Raw genomic sequence first — 21540 nt, 5'->3', positions numbered from 1 at the left:
TTATTTCTCCATATTATACTTAAAACTCAGGCTGCAAGGGGTAATGTAACTTGCCCAAGGTCATCCAGCTAGTAAATGGTGGTTCTGGAAAAGGAACCTCAGGCTTATGAGAGCCCAGAACCCATGGTCTTAATCCCTTCAGTGTAGTCCTCATCCCTCCTTCTGACAGCCATGGTTCTCTGGGGGTTTTCTCAGTAAGCAGACTCTCCCCTTCCCCAGGGCGACAGCCCGTTAGTGAGCTTAGCACTGTTTCTAGAGCCAGAACAGCTGCTGTCTAGAGATAGCACACTACCCATCAGAGCAAATGCACAGAAATCAGAGTCTGAAAACTGCAGCCTGACAATTCAAAGTACTAGAGTGTCTTCCCAAATAGGTACAGAGAGAGGCAAGAGGGGCTTGGCTGCTCACAACCACAGGTCACAACTGCCAGGAGGTGATAACACCATGGCCCTGGAGACGTGGCTCAGACCCTGGGCTGGACCATGGCCCTGCTTGGCAGCCTTGAACTTCACTTGCCTTCTCTGGGCCATGGTTTCCTCATCTGTCCCCAGAAATCACCAGAGCTGTTTTTAGACATCAGAACTGAAAGCTAAAAGCCTAATGTTTTGGGTGCAACCCTTGATACTTCTGTGGTTAATCTGCTCCAGGAGTGCACCTTGTGCCCAGCCTGGAGTGTCATTCCTGGCATGGGGTAGGGACTGGGGGGTCAGTTGCTGAGTTTTCTCCTCCTTCCCCAACCAGCAGTTGTGCAGGGCCCCAGATCTAATGTCTAGCACATTCCCTGCAAGAGCACACATGCACTGACCTTATTTTCTAGGCCAGACCAGGGATTCCTGAAAAGCTCATCTTTGTAAAGCTCAGCTCAACAGCCTGGAACTCTGGCTTAGGGATGGAATCAAAGTGTTTACACTGTCGTTGGTCAGTGTCCCTACTGCTCCTGGTGGGCTTTGACCATCATTGCCCCAGTGCCCGGGCCAAGAGCTGCATCCTGGTTGTCTCTTCCTTCACCTTCTACCAAGTCTTGCCACTCTACTTCCTTAATAGTCCTCTTCTCCATCCCAGTGCCAGGGACATGATTCAGTCTTCCTCTTTCACCTGGATTAGTCTTTCTATCTGGAATACTCTTCTTTGCTGTGTCTTCCTAGTTCTACCTCCTCATCCATCAGAGGTCAGCCGGGTGTCGCTTCCTTTGTCTGCCTTCCCCGCCCTCTCTTCGCTGTGCCGCAGCCCTGGGCACGCCTCCCACACAGCCCTTATTACACCGAACTACACGCAACTCCACATGACAGTCTGTACCCCTCAGTGGGTGGGCAGGGCTCTTCTCCTCTTTTGCTCATTTAGATTTACTGGTCCTCTACTATGTGCCAGGTACTGTTTTAGGTCAGAATACAGTGATGAACGAGGCTGACAAAATCCCCACTGCCATGGCGCTTCCACGTATTCAACATAGAACCAAATAGTGATGAGCTCTAAAAAAAAAGAAAGAAAGCAGGATAGGGGATTGGAGGATGCCTGGAGGGGAGATGGGAGGTCAAGGAAGGGCCCTCTGGACAGGGACATGAACAAAGGGATGGAGCCCTCTGCAGATGTGCAGGAAGAGCTTTCCAGCGAAGAAACAGCAAGTACATACAAATGCTCTGATGACAGACAGAGCTGGTGAGTTGCAAGGACAGCAGCAGCCAAGTGGCTGGGGCCGAGGGGGTGGTGGGGGTCAGAGGGGTGGGCAGTGCCAGGCCAAGTAGGGCCTTGTGGGACACCCGTATGATGGGGACTCAGCAGCGTAGCTAAGCAGGGAACAACACAATCTGATTTAAAAGTTCACTCTGCTACTGTGGGGAGGATGGATTGCAAAGGGAGAGAGAGGAAACCACTGCAGACAGAGAAGATGGTGGACTGTGACAAGTGGTGGCAAAGGAGGTGGGGAGAAGGAGACAGATGCAAGAAAGAGTTTAGGGGTGCAACCAGCAGGCGTGCTGATGGCTGAGACTTAGCAAGTGGAAGAGAGAAATTGGCGGTGACTTCTAGGACTTTAGCTTGAACATCTAGTGGGACCATTTAAGGGGGCGGGGAGATGAAGAGGTTTGAGTGTGAATGGGAAGGTTCTTTGGCTGTGTTGAGTTTGCTGGGACCCTCAGACATCCAAGAGGAGATAACATGTAGCCGTCAGATATGCACATCTGAGGCCCAGTGCAGAGGTCCGGGCTACAGATACACGGTCCAGAGTCAAAGGACGAAGGACTTGATGAGATCTTAGGGAGAGAGAGCAGACAGAGTAAAGGAGAGGGCTGAGGATGAGCCTGAGGTCAGCTCCCACCTTCACATGGCAGCAGAGGAGACGGGGCAGAGAGGCTGAAAAGGAAGGTGAGCGGGTGGGAAGAAAACCCAACACGGAGCCCAGGGACACAGAAGCTAAGAAGAGAGTGCATCCAGGACGGAAGGGTCGACTCCATCCAATGCCAGTGGGGATCCAGGAAGAGGAGGATGGAGAAGGGACCACTGATCTAGCAACTAGCAGGTCATCGGTAACCTTGACAAGAACAGACTGAGGGAGTTGGGGACAGACGCCCCATGGCGTGGGTTGAAGCACGATTGGAAGTGGGAGATGCTGGAGATGGTGCCCATGGAAGTCTCAGTGAGAAGGAGAGCAGAGTGAGTCCCAGGGGAGGTGGAGAGAATGGGAAGTCTTCTGACACCTAAAGGGACAGCTGGAGGAAGAAGGGACAGATTTAAGTGCTCTGCAAGTTCTAAAAGGCAAGCCTAAGAGCGCCAGTTGAGTGTCAGGGAGGGGAGGTTTACACTCAGCACGAGAAGCAAGTTCTAACACGGAGGCCAACCAGGTGGGGGACAGCCTCTTTGCAGGCTTTGTGAGCCCCACCACCCGCTATCCCAGTGTGCTCTTGGCAGCCATCAATCAGGGAGGATTTGGGGCTACATGTGGCTACATGGAGTGGAAAGCTGGAAGAGCTTCTGGGTGCCTTATCCTGGAGAGTTTCCCCTAAGCCAACTATCAGGTGGATGCTTGGCCCACCCAGCCCCACCCCAGCCCCCTTTTCTTTTCAATCTCCATTTCTTTCCATTCTCTCTCCTTCCTGTGGCCTCCTGCCTTTGCCAAGTGACTGGTATAAAATGACAGTCCGGGAGACAGGAAGCACTGCAGTGGTGAGGCAGGAGAGGAGGCAGATGGCTGATGCAGCTGAAGGGAGAAGCACGGTGTAGGGGAGCTGACCTGGAGAGAGGATGGGGTGAGGCCCTGACAGGTGCTGGTAGCTATCTGATGCAGCCTCCTCTCTTTACAGAGAAGAAGACAAGGCCCAGAAAGGGAATGCTACCTGCCAGGTCAATGCTGGGAGTCAGGGGCAAAACTGGGGCTGGGTTCTGCCCAGGAGGCCCACTCAGGGGACACCTGCAATGACTGGGCAAGGCAGGAGAGACGTCCTCGCTCCACTTCCAGGCAGGAGCCTGCGGGAGGTGAACCTTGGGGCCCTCAGCTGTCTACAGAGCACGTGACCTCCTTTGTATCAACCCAAGGATTGGGTTAATGACCCCAGTTTACAGAATGAGGAAACTGAGAAACAGAAAAGTTCATGTAAGCAGTTATTAGCCCAGAATACTCAACTGAGACTAAATTAATGGCCACAAAGCTCAGGGGCCAGGGAGCTCATGCAGGACACCACCTAAGGAGTCTCCCAGCACCGTCAAACCCACCTCCACCAGCAGGCTCATCTGCCTGCAGCCTGGCAGCGGTCAGGCCACGAGAGGCCCACACCAGGTGAGCGGGAGCAGAGGGGAAGCGGCCATTTTTGTTTTTCTTTTTCATCTTTCCAGCAGCCAGCCAGCCAGAACAGTGCCAAACCTCACTCTCCAAACTCTTCCCAGCTACATGGAGCCCAAGAGCACAGTCCTTTTTTTATTTTTATTTTTTCTTTTTCTGCAGAAGTGAAAATTGACCAGAAAGGCTTGAGCTAAACCAGCTGCACCTACAGGAGTGCGGCCCCACTGCTGCCCCCCGCAACATCACCACCACACCTGAAACCCCACTATGAAAGGTGGGATTACATCACCCCCAAGGGCTCCTCCTGGAAATGCAGAATCCCCAGGGGCAGGTGGAGGGAAGCTTTTTCCAGGGATAACAATCAGGAAAGCACTAAGCACAGTGGGGGAGGGGAGGGCAGCAGACACAGAAGTTAAAAAGTGGGAAGGAGATGGGGAGGGGGAGATGAGAGATCCTAGAGATCATCTGAGGCCAACCTGCAGCTTTGACAACATGGGAGGGAATATGCACAGAAAAGACCTACTTAATACGGCCTTCTTATTACGGTGGGAACACAAGGTATGACAGGACTTGCAGAGGAGAGGGGAGGAGATCACGCTCAACCTTGGATGAGCTGTCCGTAGCCCAGAAAGAAGAATCCGTCTAACACCTCCCACCAGTGCTGGGACTCTCAAGTCACAGCGTACAGGGTGTGCTCCAGCTCCACCACCCACCAGCCAGAAGTGACCTAGCTTTCCGGTGACTCAATCTCCTCATCTGTAAAATGGGGGCAATGATAGTATCCCCCTCAAAGGTTTGAGGGTGAGGATTAAATGCAATAATACATGTAAGGTGCCCAGCACACTGCCCGCCCCCAGTGACACCTGGCTGTTGGCATCACTGTCAAGCTCCAAGCCAAGTCTTGCCCCTTCGTGCAAGCGCCTCTGACTTCTACACTAAGCTCTTGGAGCGCTCGTCATCTGTACCACGTAATTTATTACCTAATTACACTCTGTCTTGAAACAATTAGGGAACAATTCACCACAGCATAATAAAATGCTAAATTGAATTCAGTCAAGCTCCTTCCAGCTCTAAAACACGACACTTCCAAACCCCGTATCATACAGGACTTGCTAGACACACACGCACAGAGATCTCGACTCAGGCCCAAGACAGTCACTTGGCTTGCTCTTCTGTGGAGCGGACTCTCTTACGTCATCAATTTGGGGCTTCTCTTTTCTCCTGTGGCTGGGGCTACCCGCCACTTGAGAAGTCTAAGCACTCCAACCTGGACGCCCAGCAGCGCAGAGAAACCGCTGTCCTAGCCACAGGCAGCTTCGGTGGCAGAAGCCTGGGCCAGCTCTGCTCTGGATCTCAGACAGGAGTGTTCCTTGGGTTGCCTTTCCTCACATGCTCTAGCTATCCCATCCCAACAGTAGGACCAGGAGGGCTGAGGCTGGTGCAGAGTCTGGACGAAGGGGCCAATGAGGCAGCCAGCCAGGCCACCTGTGGGCTGTACCTGGAGCTAAAGTGTCTAGAAGGCCCTGAAGATGCACACACAGGTGGTCCATCCAGTTCTCCAAGGCCCGAGGCTCCCAGGGATTTGGGGATGCCTAAGCAAACGCAGAAGTATGTGCAATGATAGAAATTGCCCTGAGAGCAGACATATCTTACAGAAAGTAGAGTTTAAGGGGAGTCAAGTGAACTGGGGATATCAGGGAAGGCTTCAAAGTGGGGTAGGAGGTGGGTACTGGTGGGAGGACAAGAACTTGTATGTCCAGTTGCAGAAGCTGAGCGAAGCCCTTTGTGCTGTGGCTATGAGCCAGGCTGAGAGTTGGCTCTGGCTGCTGGGACAGTGCCTGGGGAACTCCTGCCTCAGCTGCCCTCAGCCTCTATGGCTGGGGGGACCTTCACCTGGGCTGTCCTGAGGCAGTGGATGCAGTACTTCCCACCCGGCAGGACCGAGACCACCCAGGGCGCCGCTGCCTCCCACTGCCCTCAGAGCAATGGCTGGGCAGGCGACTGGGCAGGCGGCTGGGCAGGCAGCTGGGCCACGCCACAGCAGTCAAGGTACTGAGCTGGCCAAGGAGGACAAGGGCTCTGCCTCCCCTCCCCCTCCCCAGCCAACCCTCCCAGGAGTCCCATGCTCCATGGGGGGTGTTTGGAGGGTTTCTCAGTCAGTTATGCAGGAGTACATAATCTGCCTTCACTGCCTCCTCTGTACTTTTTATACACCACCCCCCAGCTTTGTCTCCCTTTTCCCACCCAGCAGCCCAGAACTCTCAGGCTACCCTACTATGTGCTCTTCTCAAGAGAGAATTCTCTGATTATTCCAACCTGCGAACAAGTTTATGATTCTGAAGTGTTTCCCCTTTCTGGGGATAGCTTTTCAAAGGCAGTACCAGGAGACAATGAGGTTGAACCCAAAGGAATGTGTCTCTAAGGGGAGACTCAGGGACACCGAAATTGAAGTTTGCTTTCTCACCAACAGCCTTTACTATTGCCCTGCTTAATTCGTTCTTTTACTCAATGAACATTTATTGAGCACCTGCTACATGGCAGGTGTCACACTGTGTGCTGCAAATTCAAAGATGAAGAAGCACAATCCCTGTCTAGCTGAAAAGATGGAATCGCAACACAATTTGAACATGATGAGAACTGTCTTCAAAGACCTTCCTACTTGTTCAAAGCACTCACTTAAATGGAAATAGCTGCTGATTAAAAATTATTCCTATCTACTCATTAAAGCAGTTCTCCTAATGAGACTTACTGGACAACGCTTTGTAGACCTAGATTTAAAATGAATAAAGCTATATGTCAATGTACATTTCATAACTCATACACTTTCTGATTCAGGCTGAACCTCTGCCCCCCAGCCTCTGTCCAGTAAGAAGATCTGACCACAGCCTTTATGGACACTCTCTGGTATGGATTTTCTTTGTGGTCTTGTTTGGAGTTTTCTAGACTGATCATTTGGACCGGCTCCTTCTTCTTCTGGCTCCTGCTTGAGTATATACAATGTACAATTCATTTGCTTTTTTGCCCCTCTTTAACCTCTGATTATATTTGGTACCTCCTTACTTCCCTTACAGCTCTGTTAATAATAAATGATAACAGGTCATACACACATCAACACACAATTATAGACAGCAGAATGTGGCACGCACTGACTTGTTCAATAGGTGAATACCACGAAATGCATCCCATATCCCAGACATGAACAGTGGTTAATTGGGACGGCATCCTCTTTAGGTCCTCCCCCAAGCCCTGCAAATCTGCCACCAGGAGCCATCCCACCCATATTAAAGAGGGCAGAAGCTGCTCACACACCAAGGTAAAAAATCTCCAACATACAGTCCTAATTACATTAACAATTATTTTCCACATGTGGGAACGATACATACTGCAGTCTCCCATGCATGTGGATACTTTGGGGGTCAGCTAGAAATTGAGATTAGAAATTGAAATTGTTGGGCCGGCCTGGTGGTGCACTGGAGAGTGCGTTGCTTGGGAGCACGGCGGCGCTCCCGCCGAGGGTTCGGATCCCATGTGGAGACCGGTTCCCGCTCACTGGCTGAGCGCGGTGCGGGCGCAACACCGAGGGTTGCGATCCCGTTGCCAGTCCCCGGTACGGGTGTGACACCGAGGGTTGCAATCCCATTACCGGTCAGTAAAAAAGACAAAAAAGGAAAAAAAAAAAAAAGAAATTGAAATTGTCCTAGAAAAATTTGGGATGTGTGGACAAAACATTTATTCTGTGACTAAGGGAATTCTTGGCCAAATGGCAGCTCTCCAGAAAGAAATCAGCTCAGCTGGTGATGACATTGTATAAAGGGCACCTGAATTCCAAAACCAAACTGACAGAGGCCAGTGGAGTCTCTGGTCTTGAGGGATCCGAGGTGACAGGAAAAAGGAGGCTGGCCTGAGTCATGAGAGAGGGTGGGAGAAGGAGACAGTCAGGAGAAAGGGAGTGAGAAAGAAAAGATGTGGTGGAGATGGGGAGGAAAGACAAAAGATGCTGGGGGTAGGAAAAGGAAGGAATAGAGCCCATGCCATGGTTTCAGCCCAGAAACAGCTGGAAGACATCTGCCCAGAAATAGCTTCCCAGACGGCCTGTCTGTCGTGCTCACTTGGCCAGCATTTCCTAGGCAAATCCTTTTTATGAACTCTTCAAGGAGTCCTTCCCAGAGAGGCAACACTGGCTGACTTACCTAGACCACCCCCATCTGGGAGGGCAGGTCGCACAGCAGACAGGCCAACGTTGGGTGCTCAACATCTGAAGGACAACCATGGACCACTCACCCTCCCTATATCTCAGGGGCCAAGCAACTAGCCAGGGCTCCCACCACACATGTATGGAAAGAACTGTGGCCCCAAGAGGCCCGCAGAAGGCCCTCCAACCCAGACCATGGCATGTGGCCATCCCACACCCTCAGGGCTGTCCATGGACATTTGCCCAACTGGTTTCTGACATTGAAACCACACCTTTACTTTTTCAAAGCATTGAAAAAAATTTTTATGGGGGTCCTTGAAAAATGCATTACTTCTCCTCCGCAGGGGCCAGTGAGTCCCAACTTTGTCATGGTTGGGTCCTACCCCTCACCGTTCAGATCCACTCACCCCTCAAGTTAAAGACAAGTGGGACCCCAAAGTGCAGCGAGCTTTGAGCTGCCAGAACAAGCCACTTCTTCCCTGAGGGCAGCTCTTGGGGGTGGGCAATGGAACAGGGGCTGCAGGGTCACCACAGGACAGGCTTCCCCCCTCCCAGGCCATTCGCCAGGGTCTGTACCTGGAGCTGGAGTCACTGCTGCTCTGCATTGCTTGGTCGTCCGTGACATTAAAGAGCCCCGTCCAATTGGCCAGCTGGTCGCCACTCTGCCAACCAAACTGGAGGCCTCTGGCAAGAAAATGGGGCAGTCGATACTCATGCATATTTGGGTTAAACCTGTTGGCCAGAGAGCCACATTCTGTCACTGTGCCCAATGACACATGGCCTTCATCATGGCCTTAATAGAGATGATGGTGATGACTCCAATCATGAGGATGACTGTAATAAACCATAGCCCTTTACAGCCATCCCTCATTTCATCTTCATCGGCCGGGCTGAGTTACACAATTCACACAGAGGGAAACTGAGGCTGAGCAAGATTAAGGTCATGGAGCTCTTCTACCTCCTACATGGTGCTGTCCCTCTATTCCCACCTCCAGAAACTCAAACCAGAGGAGCTCTAACCACCAGCGCTTTGTCCTCCTTGGTGGCCAGACGCACTTCAAAGATCGTAATGAAATCTACAGTTTTCTGATGCACAAGGATACCACACCTGATTAAAGATTATGGACTCACACATGTTCTCCTCCATTCCCTCCCCAAAACTGACTAAAATGACAGCAAAGGCATAAAAAAGGATGTGGGTGTGGAGAGGAGGACATAGGAGGAGCTAGTGACAACATTTTGGAAGATGAAAACAGATTGTTCATCAACTTAGGCCAGAGAGTAGAACCCTGGCTACCTACGAGAAGCAGATCTGTCCACAGTGTACAACTAAAGGTGGGAGTGCAAAACAGAGCTAAAAGCAGAAGAATTGTTCTAAGTCTGTATTAGGAGCAGTTGGATGACCTTCCACCCCTCCCTCCACCACACACACACTCATACACCAGATTCCCTTCCCAAGCCCAAGCTGTCTGGTCACTGCACCTGCACGCACAACAGACACCAGGAGCTTTGCTCTGGAGAAGCTGACACAGGGGAGTTCTGCCCTGTTTTCCTCATGTACAGAGACCCTGTGCTGAGAAGAGCAGGGTGTACCTGAAAGTCTGCTTACCGAGTGCACCCAGCTTCAGAATGCTGAGACCAGCCACCTGACCTGCAAGTTTGGCTAGGGATGGGTTTCTCAGGAGGGAAACTGGCTGGCTCAAAAGAAACAGCTATGGAGGAAAGGGCTGGTGCCCACCTGATCACCCTAGGACAGGCTTTCTCAACCTGGTACTATGGACATCTGGGGCTGGCTAATTCTTTGTTGTGGGGCTATCCTACGCATTTTAGGATTTTAAACAACATCCTTGGTCTCTACCACTAGATGCCAGTAGCACCTCACCCCTGACCCTCCTGTCGTGATGACCAAAAATGTCTCTAGACATTGCCAAATATCTCCTGAAGACAAAATTGCCCTGGTTCAGAACCACCGTCTACAACAATACACAGAGTTTCCAAGGAACCTTCTAGTGACTCACTGGCCCCCAAACATGACAGGCTATTAGAAACCATCAGCATGTGAAGAAAGCTTTAACCAAAAAGTCAGAGAACAAAACCAACAGTGAAAAAATAAAAAAGGAACTCAAGGGAAAAGAGACAAATGAAAAAAGCAGACTTTCTTTTTCTAATAAAACCCATAATAATAAATAGCCTCTAAGCTGAGGAAAGGGATAGCCAATGGCTGCTGGGGCTGGAAACTGGTCCACCCATACTCTCTGATGAGCTGAGTGCCCTCAGTCGAGTCTCTGCACCTCTCAAAACCTCTGTTCCCATCTTTCAAGTGAGGGAACCGTCTCAGGTGTCTCCAAAGTTCTTGACTGAGAGTATCAAGGAGCTGAGCCATCTCCTAGCTGCACACCTCTCCTACTGCTCCTTGGAAGTCTAGCTCATGTCCCAGTGCATGCTAGCCCAGTTTCCCAGCCAGACTCTGGCCTGAGAAGGGCCCTTGAAACTCTGCTTACAGAGAGCGGCACACATGAGGTGCTCAATCAGTGCTCTGATGAGGGACTGCTGACTCCCTTCTCACGCTCTCCAATCTCCACGGCAGAGGGAGCTCTGCCTGGGACAGGAATAGCCACAACTTACAGGACAGAGCCTGAAGCCAAAGGAATGTCCATCCAGTTCTCAGTCCATTCAGAAAACAGCAGCACTCTGGTTTTGTTCTGATTCAGTAGTTATTGACTTATTCATTTATTTATTTGTTGAAGTGGTTAAATTTCATTTCAAAGAGATCAGCAAGGTCTTTCTTAGAGAGAATTTGGGTTTGGTTTCTTTGGAAGGAAGTACCTACTATGAAGCAGGCCTTTTACATACACGATCTTGATTCCTACAACAGCCTCATACAGAAAGTCTCATTATCTCCATGTATAGGTGATAAAATGTGCAGCTCAGAGAGATTTGTAACTTGCCCAAGGTCACAAGGCTCAGTGGCCAAGCTAAGATTAAAACCCAGGGCTAGGGTCTGGCCCGTGGCTCACTTGGGAGAGTGTGGTGCTGATAACACCAAGGCCACGGGTTCGGATCCCATATAGGAATGGCTGGTTAGCTCACTTGGGAGAGCGTGGTGCTGACAACCCCAAGTCAAGAGTTAAGATCTGCTTACTGATCATCTTTTAAAAAAAAAAACAAACAACAACAAAAAAACCCCCCCAGGACTGTCTGGTCCTAAGGATTTTACTCCTAAAAGCCTTTACCAGGCTGTATAAAGGCCAAGAAAATAATAATATCTACCCCTGGGATTTGGCAAATTAGCTGGTTCACAAGCATATTAAAAACAATTTCTAGCCCAGGAGTTTGCTATGAAACTCACAGGAGCCTTAAAAATAGTCTGGCCAGGCACAAAGGATCGGCTAGTCACACTGTCACTCCCCTCCCCTGGTGAGAGCCTGCTGTCCCCTTGCACAACAGCTCCTCCTATGCTTGTAGAAATAAGCGACTACTGAGCAGGCATTTACTACAATCTTAGTGCAGGAAATATGATGACACAGAAAGGTGCTCATCACAAATTAAGTGAAAAAAACAGTCTACAAAAAGGATATGCAGTAGTCCATTTCTACTGGGTTTTATACCATAAAGCTGGTTATCTTTGTAGCCTGGATTAAAATTTATTCCTTCTTTTGGTTTAGCAATGTTTTCTGATTTATCTAAAAAAAAACCCTGATTGTACAATTTTCAAAATCAATATATAATTTAAATTCCATTCCTGAGCTAAGTGTAGGAATTGCCTGTTATTAGGCAATTAAACCCCAACGAGGAAGGTGTATGGTGGTATGAAGGAGGATAACAAAGAAAAAAGGAGTTTTATTCACTCTTTCATTCATTCGACAAACATGTATTGAGCATCTACTATGTGCCAGAAGCTTTGCTAATCACTGGGAAGTAACAAAGAAAAGCAAATCCTTGTCTTCAAAATACTTGCCATGAAGTGAAGGTGATTGAATAACACACGTGATTTACACAATGGGATACTGCTCTGCCATAAAAAAGAACGAAAAGTCTGCCATTCTCAGCAATACAGATGAACTTAGAGAAACTTATGTTAAGTGAAATAAGCTAGGCACAGGAAGGGAAACACTGCATGTCCTCACTCATAAGTGGGAACTAAAACAATTTAATTAATTAATTTTAAAAAAGAAAGATACAACAATCACAATAACACATTGAACTTTCAAAAGAAGAGAACAGAACTGAGGTTACCAGAGGTGGGAAAGGGGGAGGGAGAGGAGGGCAAGGGAGGAATTGGAAAAGGGCCATGAAGAACGATCGCACTGTATGTTGTTGTGTCTACGAATTAACCTGATTTGAACATCACATATTGCACACAGGTATTGATATTCAACTCTGTACCCTACAGATATGTACAGTCAATTATGCTCCAATAAAAATTTTTTTTTTAATTCACATGAAAATAACACATAAAAATATTAACACACATGAAAACATTAGCAAACATGATAGGGCAACATTAAGTGCTAAAAAGGGATACTATATTTGTTTTTAATGCCTGATTTATTTTAAAAGAAGGAGTTTCGAAATAAGTATGGCAGAATGCTAACATTTAACATTGTTAATTCTCAGTCATGACTATATAAATGTTTGTTACATTGTTCTCTATAACCATTTATATTCCATCTTTCCATAATAAAAATGTGTTAAAACAATTTTTAAAAAGCGAGTGTTTAACTGTGCAAAACTCACAACCACTAACAAGGCCTTGGAGTAGCCAAGGGCAGCTTCCTGGACCCAGTCAGCCCTGCAGGGTCTTTGCACCTTGCAGAGTAAGCTAACATTGGACGCTGTCTTAAACCTAAGGAAACATGAGATATAAAGAATTACGTAAACTGACGTATTCAAGACTGGAGTCAGACATTTCGAGGCCTCAAGCACTGAAAAGATTATGGTGCCACCTCACACCCATACTTACTCAAAAGTTCCACACCTGTTAAAATTAGAACAGCCTCCGTCTGGATTTTCTGATTACGAAATCTGGGATAAGTTCATTGAGGCACAGGTTTTCTCTGTTGTGCTTGTTGTTGGTGACAACCGACTCAGCCAGGTCCCCTGTTGTGTAACCCACAGTCATGTAATTCCAGCCCCTGCTCTCAGGGCAATGAATCCTGCAGCCATCTGAGGATGCTGAAAGCTGTCCAGGCCTCCCAGAGTCAACTACCAGGGGAGTGTCAGGGCAAAAGGCAACATCACATCTCAGAGAAGCGATTTCCATTAGAGTGAAGTTACCTCCATTAATAATATCCTCCAAAATTGTGAGGTGCTATCTTATTAAAATTTATGACAGTGGATTAAAAAAATATATGTTCCAGGCCCTGTGTTAGGCTTATATGTTATTTTGAATCCCCCTAAAACCTTGGAAGTACGTATTATTATCCCCATTTCTCAGATGAGGAAACTGAGGCTAGGAAGATTGGACTCGAAACCTGCCCAGACATGGTAAAGAGCAGATAGAGTACTCAAGCCTGAGTCCAACTGCAGGGCCCACGCTTCTTCCTTCTCTCTTTTAACCCCATGTTCCCCACGCTTTTTCAAAAACAAAACAAAGACTTTTCCTTTATCCAATATTTCTTTCTTTTTTTTTTTTTTTTCCTTTTTGTCTTTTTTTCGTGTCCGGCAACGGATCGCAACCCTCAGTGTCACGCCCGTACCGGACCGGGACCAGCAACGGGATCGCAACCCTCAGTGCTGCAACCGCACCTCGCTCAGCCAGTGAGCGGAACCGATCTGTATGTGGGATCCGAACCCTCGGCGGGAGCGCCGCCGCACTCCCAAGTGGCACACTGTAGCAGTGCGCCACCGGGCCAGCCCCTTTATCCAATATTTCTAATATTATTAGAGCAGCTGCCATTGCTGTGGATCATTTAATGATGAAGTCTTTACATAAAACAAACCATAGAGTATTACAAAATGAAGAGGTTGGACTAAATCATCTCTGAGATCCTTTCTCATTTTGACTGAAGACCCAAAGTCACAGGTTTTTAACATAAAACTTTTGGCACTGGAGGAGCTCAGGGGAGGCAATTTTATGGGGAGAGGGCCGTAGAGCATCTGCAGCTCTCCAGTCACAGAATGTGGGCACCTGCACAATCTGCCTTTGCACAGGGTGGGCCTGGGGCCAAGCATCATTGAGTGCCCACTCAGATAGTGGAATCACCAGAGAGGCTGAGCTGAAAAAGGCCAGATCTGTGGGGCTCAGGGCAGTGGGCACTGCGGACACTTGGGTTCACTGAGCAAACCCCAACCCTGACGCTGGAACTGAGGACGTCAGGTGCTGAGTACCAAACCCAGCAAGGCACAGCATACAGCCCAGGCCACCAAAAGGCTGGCCAGTGCCTCAAGACAAAATGCAGCCAAATCCATCTCCATGAGCCATGTGGAGGGCCTCTTGCTTCAGGCTGAGTCCCCCATAGGTCTGGAGGGTGAGACTGAAGTCACTGTCATTACCACATTCTTCAGGCCAGTAGAGGACATGCTTCCTGGCTGGTGTCCCCATCTTCATGCCTTCCCTGCCCAGCCAGCCTGAACACTGCAATCAGAACTGAGGAGCATGTCTCTGCTCCAGAACTTTCTGAGAATCCCCACAACCCAAAGAATAAGATTCCAAACTCTCAACTCAACGGCCCTGCAGAAGCCATCCTGCCTGCAGCTTTACTTGTACCCCTGTGTGAATCTCAGCTTCTTGAGCCACTGCTGGGGCTCCCACTCTCACCCCAGGCCCCCACCTACCTAACCCTCCCCCCAACCTCCAGGTCCAGCTCAAGCACCATCTCTTCCCTGAAGCCCTCCCCGACCACTCCACCCAGCACTCAGAACCAAAGCAATGCTTCCTCTCCAGCCCCTCCAGAACCTCCCCTCCTGCCTGAGTCTGTGGTCACCTTTGCCTAGCTCTCTGTGTGTCCCATCACCCCTACAAGATTATGTCCTTTCTAAGGAAGACAACAGCCTAAAATTATCTTTCTCAAGGTCCCTTAAGCAAACTGGGTAAGAAAAGGGGACTGACAGGGGTAGCTCAAGATTCTGGAACTCTGGGATCCTGAATTCCACCCTCCCCAGAGTCCCCCTTGAGGGAAATTAGAGCAGGAGGTTTTCACCAGTCCTAGGAAAGAGGAAAAGACAAAGCAAGGGGGAGGACCAGCAGGGCCCACTCACCAGATTTCTCATCGAGTCCACCCTTCCTGGCGTGGGTGAAGGGGCTGTGGCCAGAGAGGTGTTCCCAGACAAATTCCCACCCCAAGAGGCAAGATTTATAATAGATAATCCCAGCAATGTTAGAAAGGGTCACCAGGCAGGAAGGGGCATGACTTAAAGGGCCATAGGAGTCATCCTCTGTCCCTAAAATATCTTACTCATGGACCTGTCACTCATATCTCCAAAAGAATGGCTGTCTTTCCACCAACCATCACACATGGTCTTCTTTAGTGCTAGGAGGCATTGCTGCTGTCCTCAAGAACTGATAGTCTAGTTTTAACTATTAATTGAAAATGACCACCTGTGCACAGGTGGGGTCCCTGGGGGAGTTTACAGGTGGGGTGTGAGGGGAGAGGAAAAGCAGAGAGCTGCAGTGCTAATCTCAGAAACTCCTAGTTCTCAGTGAGGAGCAAACGGCCCCCAATTGTTGAATAGCCTTTGTTGGGATTTCAGGCAGAAGCACCAGTTTGATCAGGGAGAAACTTCTGGACAAGAAGGTGCTCCCAGTATCTCTCAGTCACTCACACACCTGCAGCTGCCATGTCCCTTTAATACTGACCCATTGATGGCCACTTGCTTGAGAGCTTTGATAACCATCCAAGCAGATGCCTCACCTCCAAGCAAAGCCTGCCTGCAGAGATTCCTGCACAGGGAGCCCCCAGAGCCCACATTCCACCATTCACTAGCAGCATGACTACTGGCATTTAACCTCAGTTTCCTCACCTGTCAAGGGGGAACAGTAACCCTGGACCTAAGGATATAAGCAGTCCACAAAAGCAAAAATATAAATGCTAACGAGCACATAAAAGTTTATACAGTCCTTTCTCGGTAAGTATTCTCAGGAGACTGGTTCCAGGAACCCCAAGGATACCAAAATCCAAGGATGCTCAAGTTTCTTATATAAAATGGCTTAGTATTTGCATGTAAACTATGCACATCCTCTCGTATACTTTAAGTCATCTCTAGATTACTTATAATACCTAATACAAGGTAAATGCTATGTAAATAGTTGTTATACTCTATTTTTTATTTGTATTATTTTTATTGTTGTACTGTTCTTTTTAAATTCTTTTCAAATATTTTTAATCCATGGTTGATGTGAATGCATGGACGTGGAACCTACAGATACGCAGAGCCAACTGTACCTAATAAGACGCGATTCACGTGCGTGAACTTCATGTGTGCTTCCAGAGAAAATAATGGAGTGATTGGTGGACAAGGTGAGGAGTCTTTCTTTCCATCTGCACATTCTTTTGTACCTTTCAAATCTTATACATGCATGTACTACCTTTCAAAAAATAAACAAAAGTAAACTTAGGGACGGGTTTAATCTCACTAGTAGTCAAGGACATGAAAATGAAAATAATACAACTTTCTTTAACCTATCAAAGTGACAAAATACATGTAATGCTAATACCTAGGGCTAGTCATTGGTATCACCTTTCTGGAAGAGAATTTGGAAATATGTATCAAAAGGCTTCAGAATGCTTACTCTTTTGGTTCCAATGATACCCCTTCCAGAATTTTATCCTCACGAAATGATCAAAACGACACAAAGGTTTGAACCAGACAGACTGTTGCCTGGAGTGTTTAACTCATCAGGAAACATGCTGAATACCCACCACTGGGGAAAAGCTGGGGACTGCAGTGCTTCTAAATGATGGGTGGCCATGTAGCCACCAAAACATCGTATATCCAAAGACCTTTTAAACGACATGGGGAAATCTGTAGTTTTAAGCACAAAAAAATTAGTATATATGTGTAAATTCATTGTTATCTCATTTATTTTAAAAGAAAGGCTTAGAGGAAGGCCTGAAAGAAAACATGCCAGAAAGTTAATATGTCTCTGAGTGGTGGTTTATGAGGGATTATTTTTTTCCTGTTTGATTATACATTTTTGTTCTAAAAGCTTTATAATAAGCATGTATTATTTTTATAATCACATTAAAAAGTAGGAACGATGTAAACTCAAAACAATATCATCATTATCGTAGAAACTTTATAGATTGTCTGGAAGCACATAGTAAGGCATCAATAAATTATTCTTGGATTTTCTCAAATAGAATAATAGATGCAAAAGCATTCTACTCCCCTCCTTTTTTTTTTTTGTTTGTTTGTTTCTGGTTTTGTTTTTGTTTTGTTTTGTTTCTTTGCAGCTGGCCAGTACAGGGATCAACTCTTGACCTTGGGGTAATCAGCACCACGTTCTAACCAGTGAGCTAACCAGGCAGCCTGTCCTCCTTTTTCTTAGAGCATTACCTTAGGAAACTTGTCAGTACCTTTTCTTCTCTTTGAAATGTATATATTAATCTTTTTCAAAACTAGGTAAGCCTTTTGTCAGCTTTATGACCCAGGCATCTGGGAGCCATCTCTTTAAAATATAAAAATCAAGGAAGATAGCCCCCCTATCTCCAAGTTTCTGTGGGAGGGTAGGAGCCTAACTTCAGTGGGATGCCTTGCTCCAAGCTGCAAAACTACCTCCTGTCATAAAGATATGATGAGTTTGTTTCTCCTCTGGATAAAGCCAATTAGCTAACACGGAATGTTCACTTTGACTTACCAGGTGAAGTGAGGATAAACTATATATGACAAACGGTGCTGTCAACTACTGAGGACTGGTTCTTTATCTTGAGAAGATGCAGGTAATCAGTTGCTCTGCCTGGCCATATGAAAGGGTGAGACTTCTTTCTGTCTTTGCAGTCTCTTAGCAGATTGCCTCTGATAAGCATCACATTCTGATTTAATGCTAATTTGATAATAAAAATATTTTCTTTCTCTACCAAAAAAAAAAAAAAAAGCCTTTTAGGAACTTGTCTGATGTCACGCAAACAGGAAGGATAGTAATGATGATGATAGTTGGTATTAACACAAAAACAAAAATGAGAAAAAGCAAGGACAATTTCTTCACACTGAGATTGTCGGGCCTTTCTCCTGAGTAACTGCTGCCATCCGAGCCCTTCAGGGAGTTAGTGATCAGCTGTGAGGGTCACCCAGCCATGGCCCCTTCATCACCCCTCCCTCTGTCAAGAGAGCTCAGGCCTGGGCACGGGGTGAGGACCCCAAAAATCAGCAGCCAATGTGAAAGTCCTTCCTGACCCAAGTCCAGACCAAGAACAAAGCCAAATACACTTATTTTCCTTGAGTTACCTCAGTCTCAAGTCAGTCTAAGCCAGCAGGTTACCCAAGGACAGGTGTCTTTACCTTCCTGATGGATTCTGTCCTGGCCGTGAGAGGGCCACTCTCAGTCTGACATTAATTTCTAAAGTTAGGGATGGTCCTATAATGCCCTTACTTTCCCTCAATAAGCCACCTTGGGCCTTTTCAGAGTGCAACACGTCTTGGCTAAGACACCCAATAAAAGTACAAGCACACATTAATACTTTATGTTTCTGCAAAGTGCTTCACTTCCACCAGGGAGCAAATTCAAGCCTGGGAGGTGGGGGAAGACAGAGAATGAGTGAAACAAAGGCAACAGGACTGGGGAGTGTGTAATCTACCTGACATGTAGGAAGATAGGCCTCATGTTACCACTTTGTTTCTTTTTCCAAGAGATGCTAGAAATCCAGACTTTTATTTTTTTTAATTTCCCAATTTTTAAATGCCGTCAATTGATTCAAACTTAAAATACTGCGTGGACCAAATGTGCCATGCTGTAGGCTGGGGACCACCCATTAGCAGCCCCCTGACTTGCTGATCCTGACGCCAGACCTGTGAGGGAGGCAGACTATACGTCATCCATCACAGCTGGGGAAACTGAGGCATACAGTGGGAAGTCAGCTCCCAGCTGGCAAAGGCAGGGCTGGAACCCAGGACATCTGACTCCCTGTTCAGTCCTGCCACCAAAGCTCTGGACCCTGTCCCAGGAGTTGGCTGCACACAGCACACCTCTGGATCTCCTCATCTAGCGGCTAGGGCAGCGAGCCTCAGCCTCTTGGCCTCTTGGAAGCTCAGGTGAATGAAATTCCAGGGCCCTGCCTGTACCAGCACTTCCCCTCCCACTTGACAGAGCGTATAACAGAAATGCAAATGACTGAGCTCACTAGCATTAGGAGGATAACCTTGAGTAAGCTCTATTTGAAATAAATAATAAAGGAAGAAAATCATTCACAAAAATTAGTACTTGATTTTCATGGGAAGATAATTTATTGAATTATTCATTTGTATTTTCCCCTCCCCATTCCAGGAAGGTAGCCTGGTTTTTTTATCTTCTCACTGTAGCGCCATCTGGGTTGTGGGGACTGAAAGGCTTCAAAGCTCACTGCAGAAGTTGTGCTAGACATCCTGGAGGGAAGAGGGGGACAAGTGCCTGTGGGCCTGGGAGGGGCAGTAGAAATGGTGAGACCACAGCTCTGTGGAAGACTTCTCAAGACCAGGAAGCCACAAGACTTGGAGTCCCTCTCTCCACAATTCCCTCAGAAGGGACAGCAGGACCTCAGCAAGACAGCTGCTTAGGGCTCCTCAGGAGGCTGGACTCAGAATTCCCGAAGCCTCCAGAAAGCAGTGGGCAAATCAGCTGAGGCCAGTGTGACCCAGGGAGTCCCCCCAACTGCAGTGTTCCACACAAGACCTGCAGGGTCTTCACATGCCCCTGTGCAGTAGACAGAAGACACCTCAGTGGTGATAGGTTAGATTTCCCACCAGCTGGTAGATAAGGTTTAGTCATATCTTTTAATTAAAAGAAAATTTTTAATGAACCATTTCTTTCACACCCGGCCAAGCTTGTGAAATAAAATGAATAATCACTCTTCTGTTATGAATTAGCAAATCGCTTGCATAGCACCTCGCAGCCGATGAGGGTAACTTTCCTCTATGCATTCACTCTATTCGTATCTTATTACATTATGTTGTATTTACGGAACAGCCACACCAGGCTGCGTGCTGAGGTTTAACAGTGAACAAACCAAAAAAGGCTTTGCCCAAGTTTCTACTAGAGGGAGACAGATATGATGATAAACTAATCGGTGACAAAATATGTAATATGCCAGAGGGTGAAAGAAAAAAAAGAAGGGAGGAAAGGGGGTGAGGAGTTTGGGGAGGGGTGAGATGCTGTTCTACATAGGGTGGTCGGGGAGGCCTTTCAGGCCACACGTGAGCAGGACAGGAAGCAGGTGGTAAGGAGCCACGTGGGTTTGTGGGGAAGAAGATGCCAGGAAGGGACCAGCACATGTGAAGGCCCTGAGGCGAGGATGATGGGTCACTCTGGGCAGGCAGAGCGAGCCAGGGCAGGGTGCAGGTGATGGGGCTTCAGTTCATGGAAGCAGCGCCCCCTTCCTGGGCCCCCACAAGGCTGTCCAGGAGGGAGGGGGCCCATTTCATCTTCTGGGGAGCTGAAACCTCATCCGGGACCCCAGCGAGTCTGGGAGGGCTGGGCTGAGGATATGGGCCTCTCCCCTCCCTGGGGCGCTCAGATTGCCAGTCCCCCACCTCCCACAGCCATCTGCCCTCCCCAAGTCCAGATAAGGAGCTGGGGTGGGTGGGCAGGAAGAGCCTCTCAGAGAAGGAGCTGGACTTTCCTGCTCAGATCGAAGTGGAAGTGCTGCCAGCTGCGAAGCACTTCAGTGGGATTAATGGGCATAATTGCCCGGTTCCGGTCCCCTCGCCTGTCCTCGCTCCTGACTCACTACTGACTCACATGATTTCCCTGTGAAGCTCCAGAAAGGAACATTTCTCCCTCTCCCCTCCCCAGTGGAACCTGGGGAAAGGGAAGTGGTTTCATTCCCCAGGGTTCCGCCTGTGGGGTCTTTCATTTGGGGCAAGAGAAAAGATGCTGCAGGGTGGGTGCATCGTGAGGGAGGGGGGGAATGGGGGTAGCCCCACGATCCCCAGGTCCCCAAGCTCTCCACCCCTAGTGGGGGAAGGAGGAGACTGGCAGAGTGAGCAACAGGCACTGGAGCAGACTGGGGCTCTGAAGTTGACAGAGGGGTGGCATCCTTGAGTGCCCCCCCACCCACAGCCCTAGGCCTGCATCCTGGATTCTAAAGCCATTATGGTTCTGCAGAGCCCTCTGGGTTAACGAGCAGCTGTGGCAGGGCCCAGGGGAGTGCAAGTACTTAAGTAGCAAGGCAGGGGGAGGAGAGGGGTGCACACTGAGGGCCACCCAGCCCTGGGAAGTGTCCAGAGAGAGAAAGAGAACCAGCTCCAGGAAGAGCTGTGGGACCACCTTGCCACCTCCAGCATTGGAACCACAGTAGGTTGAGCCCAGGCCCCCCCAGGCCAACCACAAAACATTCCTTCTCCCTGGCTTGGCCTCTGGACCTCCACTGCCCACTGTCCCCCCACCCCCCGCATCTCCCACAACTCACCTCAGGGCCAGACCCACACAAGTAGGCTCCCCGGG

The 21540-nt window shown here is 48.4% G+C and overlaps 1 protein-coding gene across 1 annotated transcript in view; it reads right to left on the bottom strand.

Annotated features, from left to right (window-relative positions):
• ST8SIA5 (ST8 alpha-N-acetyl-neuraminide alpha-2,8-sialyltransferase 5) overlaps positions 1-21540 on the bottom strand; it is a 78712-nt gene that overhangs the window by 38188 nt on the left and 18984 nt on the right. The window contains exon 3 of the mRNA XM_008582617.1: positions 8541-8648. Within this exon, the coding sequence (XP_008580839.1) occupies positions 8541-8648 (108 nt within the window). The remainder of the gene's footprint in view (positions 1-8540; positions 8649-21540) is intronic.

Source organism: Galeopterus variegatus, unplaced genomic scaffold (assembly GCF_000696425.1).
Source record: "Galeopterus variegatus unplaced genomic scaffold, G_variegatus-3.0.2 Scaffold2681, whole genome shotgun sequence".
In the NCBI taxonomy this organism is placed as follows: Eukaryota; Metazoa; Chordata; class Mammalia; order Dermoptera; family Cynocephalidae; genus Galeopterus; species Galeopterus variegatus.
The sequence above is the reverse complement of the archived record's forward strand: the minus strand, read 5'-3'. Positions and strand labels throughout refer to the sequence as shown.